General features: G+C 38.2%; 1 protein-coding gene across 1 annotated transcript in view; it reads right to left on the reverse strand.

The window, feature by feature from the left end:
• Positions 1 to 202: 202 nt before the first annotated feature.
• The window catches only part of Tmx1 (thioredoxin-related transmembrane protein 1), a 13,339-nt gene continuing 392 nt past the window's right edge, over positions 203 to 13,149 (reverse strand). The window contains exons 2-8 of the mRNA XM_005376792.2: positions 10,272 to 10,387; positions 8,957 to 9,002; positions 7,280 to 7,408; positions 4,894 to 4,939; positions 4,700 to 4,801; positions 4,369 to 4,435; positions 203 to 2,160 (exon numbers count right to left, since the gene is read on the reverse strand). Coding sequence (XP_005376849.2) covers positions 1,982 to 2,160; positions 4,369 to 4,435; positions 4,700 to 4,801; positions 4,894 to 4,939; positions 7,280 to 7,408; positions 8,957 to 9,002; positions 10,272 to 10,387 — 685 coding nt within the window. The 3' untranslated portion in view covers positions 203 to 1,981. The remainder of the gene's footprint in view (positions 2,161 to 4,368; positions 4,436 to 4,699; positions 4,802 to 4,893; positions 4,940 to 7,279; positions 7,409 to 8,956; positions 9,003 to 10,271; positions 10,388 to 13,149) is intronic.

The raw sequence follows: 13,149 nt of genomic DNA on the forward strand, positions 1-13,149 counted from the left end.
GAAGCTGAATAATTACAGAGGGTGGGAGGACCAGATTCTCCAAGATGTTACTGGCAGTCCATACTGTTCACTCGCAGACCATTTGAAAACAATCCCATAGTTTCTGTAAACCTCTGGTATAATACAGAAAATTAATCATTCAGGTGTCTGCAGTGACACTTTCAAGAACTCTGAGATCATGTTTATGAAAATATCAAGAGACTATTTGTTCGGCATACTTTTAATTTTCTGTAACATGGTATCATCTAAGCAAAAACCTGAAGACGTCAAACACTTTAGAACACTAGAAAACAATGCCTGAATGAGCATTATTTTCCTCAATCATCTCAAGTAACAAAAGACTTTTAAGATTCTACCCTTTTAATTACTTACACACATAAAGTACATAGGAACACACAATTACTCATCTGAAACACTGTTAAATACGAAGCATTTAAGTATAGACTTTCAAATATCCAACTAGAAATCACACTCGTCTTCAGTGCTAGTGAAGTATTTAGAAAAGTTTATTTTGTGCTTAGAGTATTTTTCTAAGGCATCACAAGTTACACATCCAAACTCTGCACTGGTAGAATATTTTAAGAGTCTAAAGGAGAAGCCTTTAAAGGAACACTGTTATACATTACGGTAATGCCAATCTAATGGATTCACACACAGAGAACCTAAAAAAAGGGGAAGACATCACAGAAATCACCTATCATACAATGGCTGGATGATCCCTTCTGAGTATGATTTTTCCCTCTCTCCTGGCTAATAAGAGTCCTCTATCTCACCTGCCCTTTGCTGTCAGGTAAAAATTATGTGGTCCACATTGCTGATTTCCACCTGGGATACCACCCAACATTAGCAATCAAGAACCATAAAATATGACACCTGTCTTTTTAAAAACATTAACAATATTATGATTTTAAAACATCAAGCATCCACTAACTGCAAATGCAATTAAGAACTTTTTGCATATAGTGACAAAGATATAATGAAAATGTACGGATGTTTTTTCCTGAGCAGAATGCAAATGTTACTTTTTATCAAATTAAGCTTTGAATTTCCAAAATATAAAACTTCAAAGCTTTTCTATACCAAATAAAAATCAGGAATGTCCACCTCCACATTAAAATAAAAACAAATACAGAAAGAAAAATTCAAGACAAGTTTCAACAACCATACTGTAGCATCTGGACTGATTGGCCAAACTTTTAAATTTTCAGTAGCTCAATCTGATGAATCTTAGTAAACTTCAATGTAAAACAACAAAACTTCTGTTTACCAACAGTAAACATTAATAGTGATACTGTTCAGAGCATCCAATTTGAAAAATGTAACCCACAGTCAAAAAAAGAAAAAAGGAACCATATAACTGAAAAAAGGAATAGGTAATCAACCTTTATAGGAATCAAGAGAACCAAGGACTTACAAAAACTTAAATCAGTAGCATATCCTGTGTACGAAGTTAAAAAGAAAACTAATTAAACAAGAGTTTTTATTAGCTGCATAATCTAAAAAATGAAGAAATTTTGGACTATAACTCTAAAGACCAAGTTATCACTGAAATACACATTTCTTGAGATAAGGGGCAAAGTTCCCATTTATGGGAAATATGTTCTTTTCACACAGTGAAACTGAGAAAAAATACATCAAATGAGAAATTCTTTTCTCTAAGTAATCTTCTTAAATACCCCCAATTAATGTAAATCTTAGGAAATATGACTTTCTAACTCAGTCTTGAAAGAGGTTATTACTAAACACACAAATCTTATTGCTTGGCACCAGATTTTCTAACATTAAGCAACTGTTTAAACCTCAATATTCTCAGATCTTATTTCAAACTTTTACACCTGCTTGTATTTTCTGAACAAAAATGTTCAATGACAATCTAGACTGAACTCTGCAATATACAAATTATAGTTCACTTTAAAACAAAAGAAATGACCAATTTTGTTTTATCAGAATCACAACATTAAGAGATATTTATAAAAATTAACTAGGATTTATCTGTGGGCAACGACGGACCCACAGGGCGCTGTCTTATGGCACTCTGCGGAAAGTCTTTGTTTGCTCCTTCTTTACTTCCTGCTACTTCTTCTGAAATATCTTCTTCAGCAGCCTCGTGTTCCTCCACCATTTTTTCCAAAGGTTGAGAAAATTCTGGTAATGGTTTTTCTTAAAGACAAAAACCAGATAAGGTGGTTTTACTGATGTATTGTATTTGCTTTAGAGCTGAATCAAGGAAAAAATGGTTTGCATCAATTTCTAAATTATTAAAAAAGAAAAAACAGTAAAGATCATAAAAACTAGTTTGGAAGATGTATTTTACTTACCAAATTGATTCTAAGTATCCACTTAATTTACACACTAAATAAATGAATCAGCTTTAATGCTGTAAATGTAGAAGTTGTAAGAAAAAATATCATAAAAGTATCCTATTAATTTGCTAGCAATCTTTTCGTCTATAACTATACTAGAACTGTAACAGTTCAGTTCCCAGGGAAGCAAGAAAGACAAATTTACATTAAAGGTTACATTCTTGTGTCCATATTTTTTCTAGTCTTATAAATGTGCTTCCCTTTCCTTTCCTCATCTATATAATTTTTAAGACATAATTACAGATAACAAAATATGTACATAATAAATTTGGTTACCCTTTCTATATTTTGCAGGGCCAGTTACTAGTTAAGGTCAGAGCACACCACTTTGAATCCACCAGTCACAGTCACAGGTAACATGTTCTGTCTGCCTGGCATCCCTTTTATTGCTGAGTTAATGGGCTCTGTCCTTTATCACATCCCATGTGGTTCTGGTGAGTACTACAGATTATAACAGATTATCTGGGGCTGGGGATTTAGCTCAGCGGCAAAAGCGCCTGCCTGGCAAGTGCAAGGTTGTGAGTTCGGTTCCCGGTACCGGAGAAAAACAAAAAAAAAAAAAAAACAGACTATCTCCACCAGGAGCAGTACTATCCTCCAGACTCTGCAAGACTGAAGATACCTTCGGTTGCCACAGGACAGCGCTACTGGAAACTAGTTTTATGCAAACTTTAAAAGCTGAATAAACGTTTTATACTCATTTCACTTCAAAACCTTGTCTTTTAATTAATTTGTGCCTACATTTTTTTCCTTACAGGTCAGTGATCTTTGTCGGATAAAACAATTCCTTCCTCTACACACACCCCCTTAGCATCAACACATGTAGGAATAAAAAAGATGTCCTATCAGGTATTTGAAGGACAAAGCAGGCTGTCAATGAACTATCTACCATTTTCATTTCAGGAGTTTTGACCTTGATAAAACTTAAGCCAAGCAAGGCATTATCATGGAGTAAATCTAGATCTTAGGTCTAATTTAGGTCTATATCCAGCTTTGTCATGTTTATGTGACCTTCATCTCCTTCAACCTTCACTTCCTCAACTACAAAAGGGAGCAGTATCACATATGCAGTCAGCCACAAAGTGCTGAAAAACAGCAGATCATATTAAGTGAAAGTTCTACACAAACTACAAACAGGAGGACCTCTGTTAACAGTATAATCTTCCAAGATTAAAATATAAAAGATTGGATAAGCACTTACATTACAAGCAGCAATAAACGCTTCTAACAATATAAACCCCTTCTGTAGTATAGTTGTGCCAATATTAAGCTTAAATCAATGATAGGAAGTTTTCCAAGTATTCTTTCAAAAAAGTAAAAATTAGCTAGATATAAAGAAGAATCTTCAAATGTGATCATTATACTAGTGAATGACTTCAAAAGTGGAATAAATTCAAGTTTAAAATTTTGTCTCGCCGGGCATGGTGGTGCACTCTTGTAATCCTAGCACTTGGGAGGCTGAGGCAGGAGGATCATTATGAGTTCAAGACTAGCTTGGGCTACAAAATGAGCTCAAAGCTACTTAGCAAAAACTACATAGCAAAACTCTGGCCCAAAAAAAAAAAAAAAAAATTTTGTCTCACATATATATTCAAGTGGATCCATGAAAAACATAAAATTCTGAAATTAATACCGGATCAATGTTATTAAGTATCTATAAGCTATATGTAATGCCTTTCATTGTAAGAGTCAAGAAAATAATAGTGTTCCAAAATCTACTAGACTACCACAAAATATGTTATTTCCCACATGAAATATGTATCTTCCCCCTTCCTTTATGTTAGAGCCGGAAGAAACCACTCCACACTTAGGAACCTGAATGGGAGGCCAATCTGTTGAAGAGTGTGAGTATGTTTACAGCAATGAATGGGATTAAAGTGAACAAAAAAAGGTGGGGAGAGCTGACAATGTAGCTTAGTGGTAGAGTGCTTGCTTAGCACGCACAACAATCAAGGCTGGATCCTTGCATAGCCAAAAAACAAAAAAAAATCTTAAATATACTTACTTGAAGAGTATGACTGTGGTTTGCGCCTTTTTGAAGGACAAAGGCAATCTGCCACATATATCATACACTGCAAAGTAAACAGAAATCTGAATGAGTAACATAATACAACTAGTGCTACTATGCTATATTTTAAAATATTCTGTCAGGCATGGAGGCACATGCCTATAATCCCACCAATTAGGAGGCTGAGGCAGGAGGACTACTGTAAATTCAAGCCTAGCCTGGACTACATAGTAAGTTTAAGACCAGCCTGAACTACATAGTGAAACCCTGTCTCAAAAACCCAAATAATAATAAAATATTTTTCTTCCTAGTTTTTCAAAATACTTACAAGTCCTAGTAACAGTCCTGAAAGCAAAGTTGCTAAAGCAAAAATTGTGTATGATGCCCAAACTGGTAGTCCAAGGTCTTCAATAAAATAGTCATAGCAAGTCTGAAATTAAAAGAAAAAAAGGTATAATTTGCTCATTTAAAAAACAATGACGTTAAAAATATTTAAGAGATAGGAAATACTTTAATACATACCCTGATGTACATGGAAAGCCGAAAGAGTGCTGACATACTACTCATCCTACAATAAAAAGAGAAATGGTTGAAAAACTGAATAAGAGACATTGCTTTGTCTATATCTATAGATTCTATTTTTTACTCTATAATTGCTTCAACATGACAGATTTTTTGGCTGGTGTTTATCAAGATTAGTGACACACATCACTGACTTCACGCCTGTAGAAGGCTTGCTCATAAAAGGTAAGTTTCTCAATTGCTACCATGTGACCTTATCACAATAAAAATACTTCATAATTTCTCTTCCTTTCCTGCCACAGCACCAACATGCACACTTATCTTTCATCTCATGTTCAAAATAGACCAAGTAAAACGTTACAAGTTCTACGAAACCAGTTCAAAGTGGCAATGCGTATTCAAAATTATAATATTCCAAAAAACTAGCACAGAAGGCATTCTGAACGAACAACTGCTGGGACTTGTTAATCACTCTTCCTAGTTAAGAATTATCTCTTCATCTAGGGCTGTAGCTCAGTGGCAGAGCACATGCGTAGCCATGTACGGGGTATTGTGTTCAATTCCCAGCACCTCAAAGAAAAAAAATTATCTTTCTATTTTGCTAACATTAAAATTTATAATAGCATTGGTTTGATAACTTTCAATGACATATGAATAACTACATAGAAAATTAATGCTAAGTCGTAATAAGTAAAAATAATTATTGCTTTTCTGCTCAACGAACTTCAGCTTGTTTAGACGAGCAGTTTAAAAAGGGATGCTTCAAAACCAAGAAGGGTTTGTGGGTTTCCAATCATGTTTCTGTTTAGCAAGAAACATAGCTAGTTATCGTCAAGGCCTTTTTCACACAAAAGCCAAAATGTGGCTGGCCTAACTGCCAACTGCAGGGTGGTGAACTGTTCAGCTCACACTGGGAGCTGCTACTGTTTGGTAGCAGTAGAAAAGGTGCAGCCTGTGCTGGGGTGGAGAACTTGCCTGGCAAGCACAAGGCCCTAAAGTGCAAAAAAAAAAAAAAGAAAAGTAACCCACTGCCTTGAGGGTTCAATAGAAACTCATAATCAACCACTTTCTTCTACCAGAGAAAGGTTATAAGATTTTAAAAAATGAACGTTATGCACCTTTTCTATTCAACACACAAAAATACTTTGTGTTGCTTGTCTAAAAGACTGTCAGAACAGCAACACGAACTAAAAGACAAAGCATTGCGTAGGTAGCCTCACCGCAGTCTTCACTAATTATACACACTAAGAGTAGGTCCTGTTAACTCAGTTGGATATGGTGGTTCACTAGGCTAAGTTCTACCTGCTAAAGGACAACTCAGAGGTTGTGCAAGAGAGGCACGAAAGGCCAGGCATAGTGGTGCACACCTGTAATCCTAGCACTCGGGAGGCTGAGGAAGGACGATTGCTGTGAGTTCGAGGCCAGCCTAGGCTACGCAGTGAGTTCAAGGTCAGCCTGGAATACACAGCAAGACCCTCAAAAAAAATGAGGCATGAAAGACAAGACATACAGTACTTCCACTGAAAAATACACTTAGGGCTGATCCTTCTGCCACTTCCAGAATCCAAAACATTTTTCTTTTATGTGGCTGGTATTCTAGCTTCCCATCCTCCAAGGGCAAGTGGATAAAGGGCCAGGAGACCATAACTTCCTTAAAACTCACTATTCCTGAATGTCTCTTAAATGACGAGAGGCCTTGTACCCCAGCTGTGTAGCAGGAAACATGCCTGTCATCCCCAATCCTAACCACTAAGGAGATTGTATCTACCTTTTAGCTAGGTGCTAGCTCAGTGGTTAATCATGCCATTAAGAGTCATTGTTCAGACTCACTATTCATACAACCAACCAAACACAATTCAACCACTTCACATCAAGAACTGAAGCCTAAAGGCACTATAAGCAGATAAAACTTTGAGTCCCCTCATTCAAATTACTACACTCAACCTAGAGTATTACCCATTGTACTACTCACCATCTTCCAGGAATTATTTAGTCTGTAATGATATATATGACCAAATCCACAAAGTTAAAAGTATCCTTAAAAGACATTAAATTTATTTCTACAGAATTCCTCCCACTACTTTAACAAGCATAAAGATCTGTTTGATCTAAATCAACTAAAAATATGAAGCTTTATTTAGGAAGTTAAGACGACCGGGTGTGGTGGTGCACGCCTGCAATCCCAGCATTCCGGAGGCTAAGGCAGAAGGATGGCTGGGAGTTGGAGACCAGAGTGTGCTACAAAATGAGCTCAAGGCCAGCAACTACATAGCAAAACCCTGTCTCAAAAAGAAAAAAAAAAAAAAAGAAACTACTCGTACTTCAAATGAAACGTAACTGTATGTTCCCATTAATTCTGAATAAGATAAAAACCCCTCATACTTACAGAATAGAACTTGGACCAAACCATGATGAAACAGGTTCAATACTCTTCCATTCTTTTTCACTTACAAAGTTTATGAAGTCATTCTTAGTCCTTGGACCCTGGTAGCGCCTAATTTCACCATCTTTACAGCTAACAAAGATCAAAAGAAGTATTAACTAACACTGACAACTACATTTTCTATTTGTTTTACTACTTCACTTCACTTTACAACCAATCCCAACATTCAAATTCATTGGCAAAGTGCAAAAAGCTTATAAATTACCTCCTGATGAGCTCTGAGCCCCAAACGTAAACAATCATAAGCCTTAAGACGTTGTTGTTAGTCTCAAATAATAAAACCATGAAACACATAGTAGCTATACCTCAGAAAATTGTTTTTAAGCCTTATTTGTAATACACATGTTAAAGAAATTACCAGAATACTTGCTGACACATCAACACCAACTATTGCTAAACTCTAAGTTAAATATTTAAGGTACTTTTCTGTTACTTTCAGAGCTCAAGGCATCTGATAGAGTGCTTCCTTCCCAGGGATTTCGGGCTACTATTCAGAGTCGCCTTTATCCTACTATACACTGACTACCTCCTAGACACTTGAAATATATGGAGCTCGGTCCCACAGCAATAAATGCTCTCCCAGGACCAAGTACAAAGCCTCTACAAAGGTCTCTACTACCTACAGCAGGGTTGAGGCAATCCCTTACTCATTCAGAAAGAGACCACAAAGAACTCTTCATCCCAAAACACAAAGTTTTGAAAAGCAAGTGGAACCCCAACACCTCTTTGAAAGATGGGTATGATTCCACAGAAAGTAGGAAAAGTAAAAAAGGCGAGGCTAACTATAGCCAGCTAAAGGGCATGTGGGGAGAAACAATGAATGAAAAAGGAGGGATAAACAAGTACAGGAACAGGGAGTTGAAATTTAGACACAAAAAGGGGTAAATTTAAAAACTGGGTGAATAAAAGATGGAAAAAGAAAAGCAAAAAACATACAAAAGAACTGCAATTTGTTCTCTTCACCTTAAACGAGCAGAAAAGTACCTTATGGTATTCTGCCCACCAGCAACATGATGTTAACATGTAGCGTAGGCAGACAGATTTGAAATCTCCAACCTTCAGTTTAGAAGATAAAGTCAAACTACAAGAACCGATACTGTAGACTGCAGTCTTGTTCACTCTAACTTGACACAACTGTATCACCCACTCTCTTCCCAAGGCTGTGCCAGGGCACTTGGTTGCTTTCCAAACACACCATGTTCCTGCTGTTTGCGAGTCTGTCCTCAGAATGGGATGCTTACCCCACACGCCTATAAATGTTACTGCTAAGATTTCATTTAAACTCCATCTTCTCAGAGCTGCTCCAGCTAACGGTGATTTCTCCCCTTCACCCAACCTCCCATGGGACTCACCTCCACGCTGGACCCCTAAATGGTTACTATGCTCAACAGGATCACACCACGTCACATGAGCATCACCTCGCGAAACAAATGCACACTGTGAGAACGGGGACCATTCACTCATCATTTGTCTACCTAAAGAACCTGCAGTACCACTCGGAGCAAAATAAATGCTCTAAAATGCCTTCTAAATATGAGATCATCACCTCTGCTCTTCAAACACTATTCTGATTACACTATATGCATCCTTCACCATAACTGAGACTCTTCAAATACTTACTGATAAATCGTAGGAAGAGCAGTTATGATAAACCGTCCACTCAGTCCTATAAGAGATAAAAAACATACAGCAGGTTTCATATGGACCACTCATGACTACTTACAAGATGATTCTGAATTTAAATAATAAGAATATGAAATTATACTAAAACAGCTGAGCTTTGTAGTAAATTATGAATTCTGTACTTAAAGCAACTTTGAAAAAAACACGTAACTGTACATTATCTCAATTAAAAACTTTGAGAAGCTTGAATAGCGAAGACATTTGTGAATACATACAAGCACTTGATCAATGGTATCACTGTGTGATTAACAGTAGGGCTTAGAAAGGTCTCGAACCCCAATGAAACTGTACTTGACATTCAAGAAACAAAGGCAGTATGTTGCTACTAAAACTGGGAAATACTATGAATCTTCCATGAGAAAAGCAACAATAAGCATCAACAGCTACTGCATTACTAAACACGTGTCAAGCACTGATGGCACAGGAATAACCTGTGTGTGCCTCAGTTTTTTTATCTGTAAAGTGCGGATATCATATATTTTACAGGGTTGTACAAGAATTAAACAATGAATCCACAACCTTGGAAAGAGTGCTGGAATAGCTAAGTGCTCAAAAAATTTGCCTCTTTGGGACAGGGTAGGCAGGCCACGAAAAACAAGCAGACAGGGGCTGACCTGCAGAAGGGGCATCCCAAGGGCAAGGGCCACATTTGTGCAGGGTATAAAGTCAGAAGTGTGACCCAATAACCATGAGGGCTTTGCAGTTAAGAGCCCCACCCTCAGAGGATAGGTATTGAATTTGGAATTCAACTTCAGAGATTCCAATCTTGTCAGCAAATGTGAGTTTGATTTAAAAACAAAACAAAACAAAACAAACAAAAGCCACAGCCCCATGTTCCTCGTCCTGAATCACGGTGTGGATGCACACAATCCCTTGGCCAAGCAATCTCCACTTGAACCACAGTGCTTTAGACTACTCAAAAGCATCTTAGGTGCTAGTCTGGAGCCTGGGGCACAGCCTAAAAAATGTAAGAGGAAGCTGCACGGGCAAGAAGTGGAAAGGATGATGTTTCCAAAGCTCCTTCAGAGCAACACACACAAGGACTGAGCTGCAGTCACAACCAGGAACCTGCTTTTGCCACTGCACACAAAGCTCAGTACAGGGAGGTGATCAAATGGGCCTGAGCAGCAAGGACTGCTCCACTAGGTGCAGACCATTGTTTTCAAACTAACAGTCAGACCACGTAATGCCAAAAACAGACAAACACCAACTCAGCACGCAAAGTAAACAGAATCAGCCAGACTTACAGTACCTGTCTGCTCTGTGACATCTACTTTTGCAACATTTATCTCAAGATCTTCTCCCCATTCAGCAAAACCTTCCCACTCTGGTTGAAGATTTTGACAAGCAGGACACCACGGAGCATAACTAAGGAATACAGTTTAAGAAAAAAGTTAAGCACTCTAATGACCATTTATTCTGAAATAAAACATAAAATTATAAAACATAAAAGGCTATTTTAGACATATAATTCATGAGGAATATTTTATCTAAATACACTAAAAAAACAAAGTGGTAACTGTATGCAAATGAAAAAAGCTGTGTGTGGCCTCATAATCTGGAAATCTAAAAATATGAACTGATGTTAATCCCCCAAAAAGCCATCCTGAAAATAAATTTTTAAAGACACAAGGCCTTTTCACATGCAAAACAACTCTTTAAAAACTCTGGATTTTTCTCTTTAAAGATGGCCACTAGGAAGTTCAAGGTTTTGGGGAGTTCACCCATTTTAATAATTTTACACCAGTGTGACAAACGTAAAATGTTGGAAAAATAGGAAGTGACCCTGGCCATGGTGAAAAAGGAAACACAAGACCCAATTTAAGGCCACAACTATTCAGCAGGATCAACTGGGAAAGCTTGCCCAGAAAGGCAAGCTATTCATATTTTTTCAAAAACCTACAGGCTTACCTTTTTTTGGTCTTTTTGAGACAAGATCTCACCATGCAGTTGAGGCTGGCCTTGAGCTCACTTTGTAACCCAGGCTGGTGTTGAACTAGCAATGATTCTCCTGACTCAGCTTCCTGAGTGCAGGGATTATAGGCGTGGGTTACAGGCATGCTGCCACCACACCTGGCTGCAGCTTGCATTTTCATATAAAAATACTACTTCAAAACCTAATCCCTGTCCAGGTGTGGTGGCGCATGCCTGTAATCGCAGCACTTGGGAGGCTGAGGCAGAGGGACCATTGCGAATTCCAGACCAGCCTACGCTACTAAGTGAGCTCAAGGCCAGCCTCAACTGCAGAGCGACACCCTGTCTCAAAAAGACCAAAAAAACCTAACCCCTACACTACACAAATACTAAGCAGGCTAAACAAAACTCTTTTGGTCAGGCAGGCATCGGTCATCCTGCTTTCAAGATTCTGGGTTTATAAACTCTAGGCCAAGCATATTAGCATTTTAATTACTCTTCTGGAATTTATTTTCAAGTCCTAATTTTTCTCTAAAATTTTACTTTTCCACTTTATCACACATCTTACAATGCACCTCAGCTTACAGAACCAGGAAGAATGACACCTTTACTTGTTAAAACAGTTTCAGTACTTTGCATTTTCTCAACTTGTGAGAAAACCGAACTCCTAAACAACCACTGCAGAGCAAGACAAACTAGTATTATATGAAAGCCAAACTCCTTAACAATAAGTTGTACTACAATGAAAATAGCTCTGTGACTCCTGATCAGAAGTGAATTTACTTAAATCACTAAGAATTAACAGCAGATTAGAACTACTAACTATACGCTTTTTCAAGTTTGTTGCTTCTCCGTGTTAAGACTTCTTTAACTTTAGAACTTTAATCAAAGAAGAGGAAAACATTCTCAAACTATACTTTCAGATAGAAGCTCTAATTTGGGGTTAGCTCATATTCACTGTTTTGTTAGGTTTTTTTCCCTTAATACCGCTTCTGATTGAGTTTAACCAAAAGAGTTCAAAAATATCCTTCAGTAATTCATAACCACTACTGCTGCATATATTGTTTGTGGCACTAAACACTGTATTTTATGAGCACAATCCATAGCTACTCAGGACAACGACCGAAAAACAAATGCTGCCACTGGTCGTATGTCCTCTCTCTGCAGCTTCAACAGTAATTGAAAATAACGTCGTTGAGTTGCACACTATATGCATATTAAATATTATTCTTCATGTGAATGTTTTAAGTTTTTCTTTTCTTATGACTTGTAAGGTACTGATTTGGTCTTCTGGGTGCTCCCTTGAGGAATGTCCACCTCACCTGCTTCCTAACGGCAACAATCCTAACTCTAAACGCACCCACAATCACCCTCTTCCAAACCCCTTTAAAGAAGAGGACGTTCCTGCAACAGTTAGTGCATGCTTACTCCGGAGGCCCAAAGAAAGTCAGCAGAGCAAAATCTGGACAGATTAAAGTATTCAGGTTTCCATTTTTCATTTTTAACTACCACAGGGAATCTGTAGGGCATTAAACAAATATGAAAATGTATGTAACGATGCTAAGCAGCGTTCAGTTAATATTCAACGAAGGTGCTTTTATCAATACGGGTAATACCACTCGTAGGAATCCTACTACCAGGACCACCAGCATCAATTTACCATCTGAAAAAAAGGAGGTTACTTGTGCAGCAGGCTATTACTGAAAAAGCCATATACAGTACTATAACAGGCACGTAATTTAGTCTCAACTATTGTGACCTGGAGCTTTTATAAAACGAAGATCTACACATGACTCAATTTCAATTTACTCAGCGTTGACAATAAAAAAGGAATGCTCAGCACTACTCCAAAATAAACCCCCAATTCCAGCACTATCAATGGATAAATATAATTACTTCCATGGACAGACAAAAGACAGAAGAGATCTCTCACTTTCTCTAAAGCTGGGTGAAAAAAGTACAGAAGTCCGCGAAGGATCGTTCGCAAGTGCACCGCGTGGGAACACGGCAGACCCTCGCCCCGCCCCGCGCCCAGCCTCGCAGCCACGCAGGAAAGTTACGAGAAAATTCGCCGCAGCGCGGATCCGCGGGCGCCCGCGGCCCGAGAAACCAAACTCGGGCGCTCGCTCGGAAATGTTAGCGGGCAGAGCCGAGGAGCAGAGGGCCGGCCGCAGCAGACCCCCGCAGGAGGCGGGGCGCGGGGCCCGGAGCGCCGG

Source organism: Chinchilla lanigera, unplaced genomic scaffold (genome assembly GCF_000276665.1).
Source record: "Chinchilla lanigera isolate Chin_1 unplaced genomic scaffold, ChiLan1.0 scaffold00008, whole genome shotgun sequence".
Lineage (NCBI taxonomy): Eukaryota > Metazoa > Chordata > Mammalia > Rodentia > Chinchillidae > Chinchilla > Chinchilla lanigera.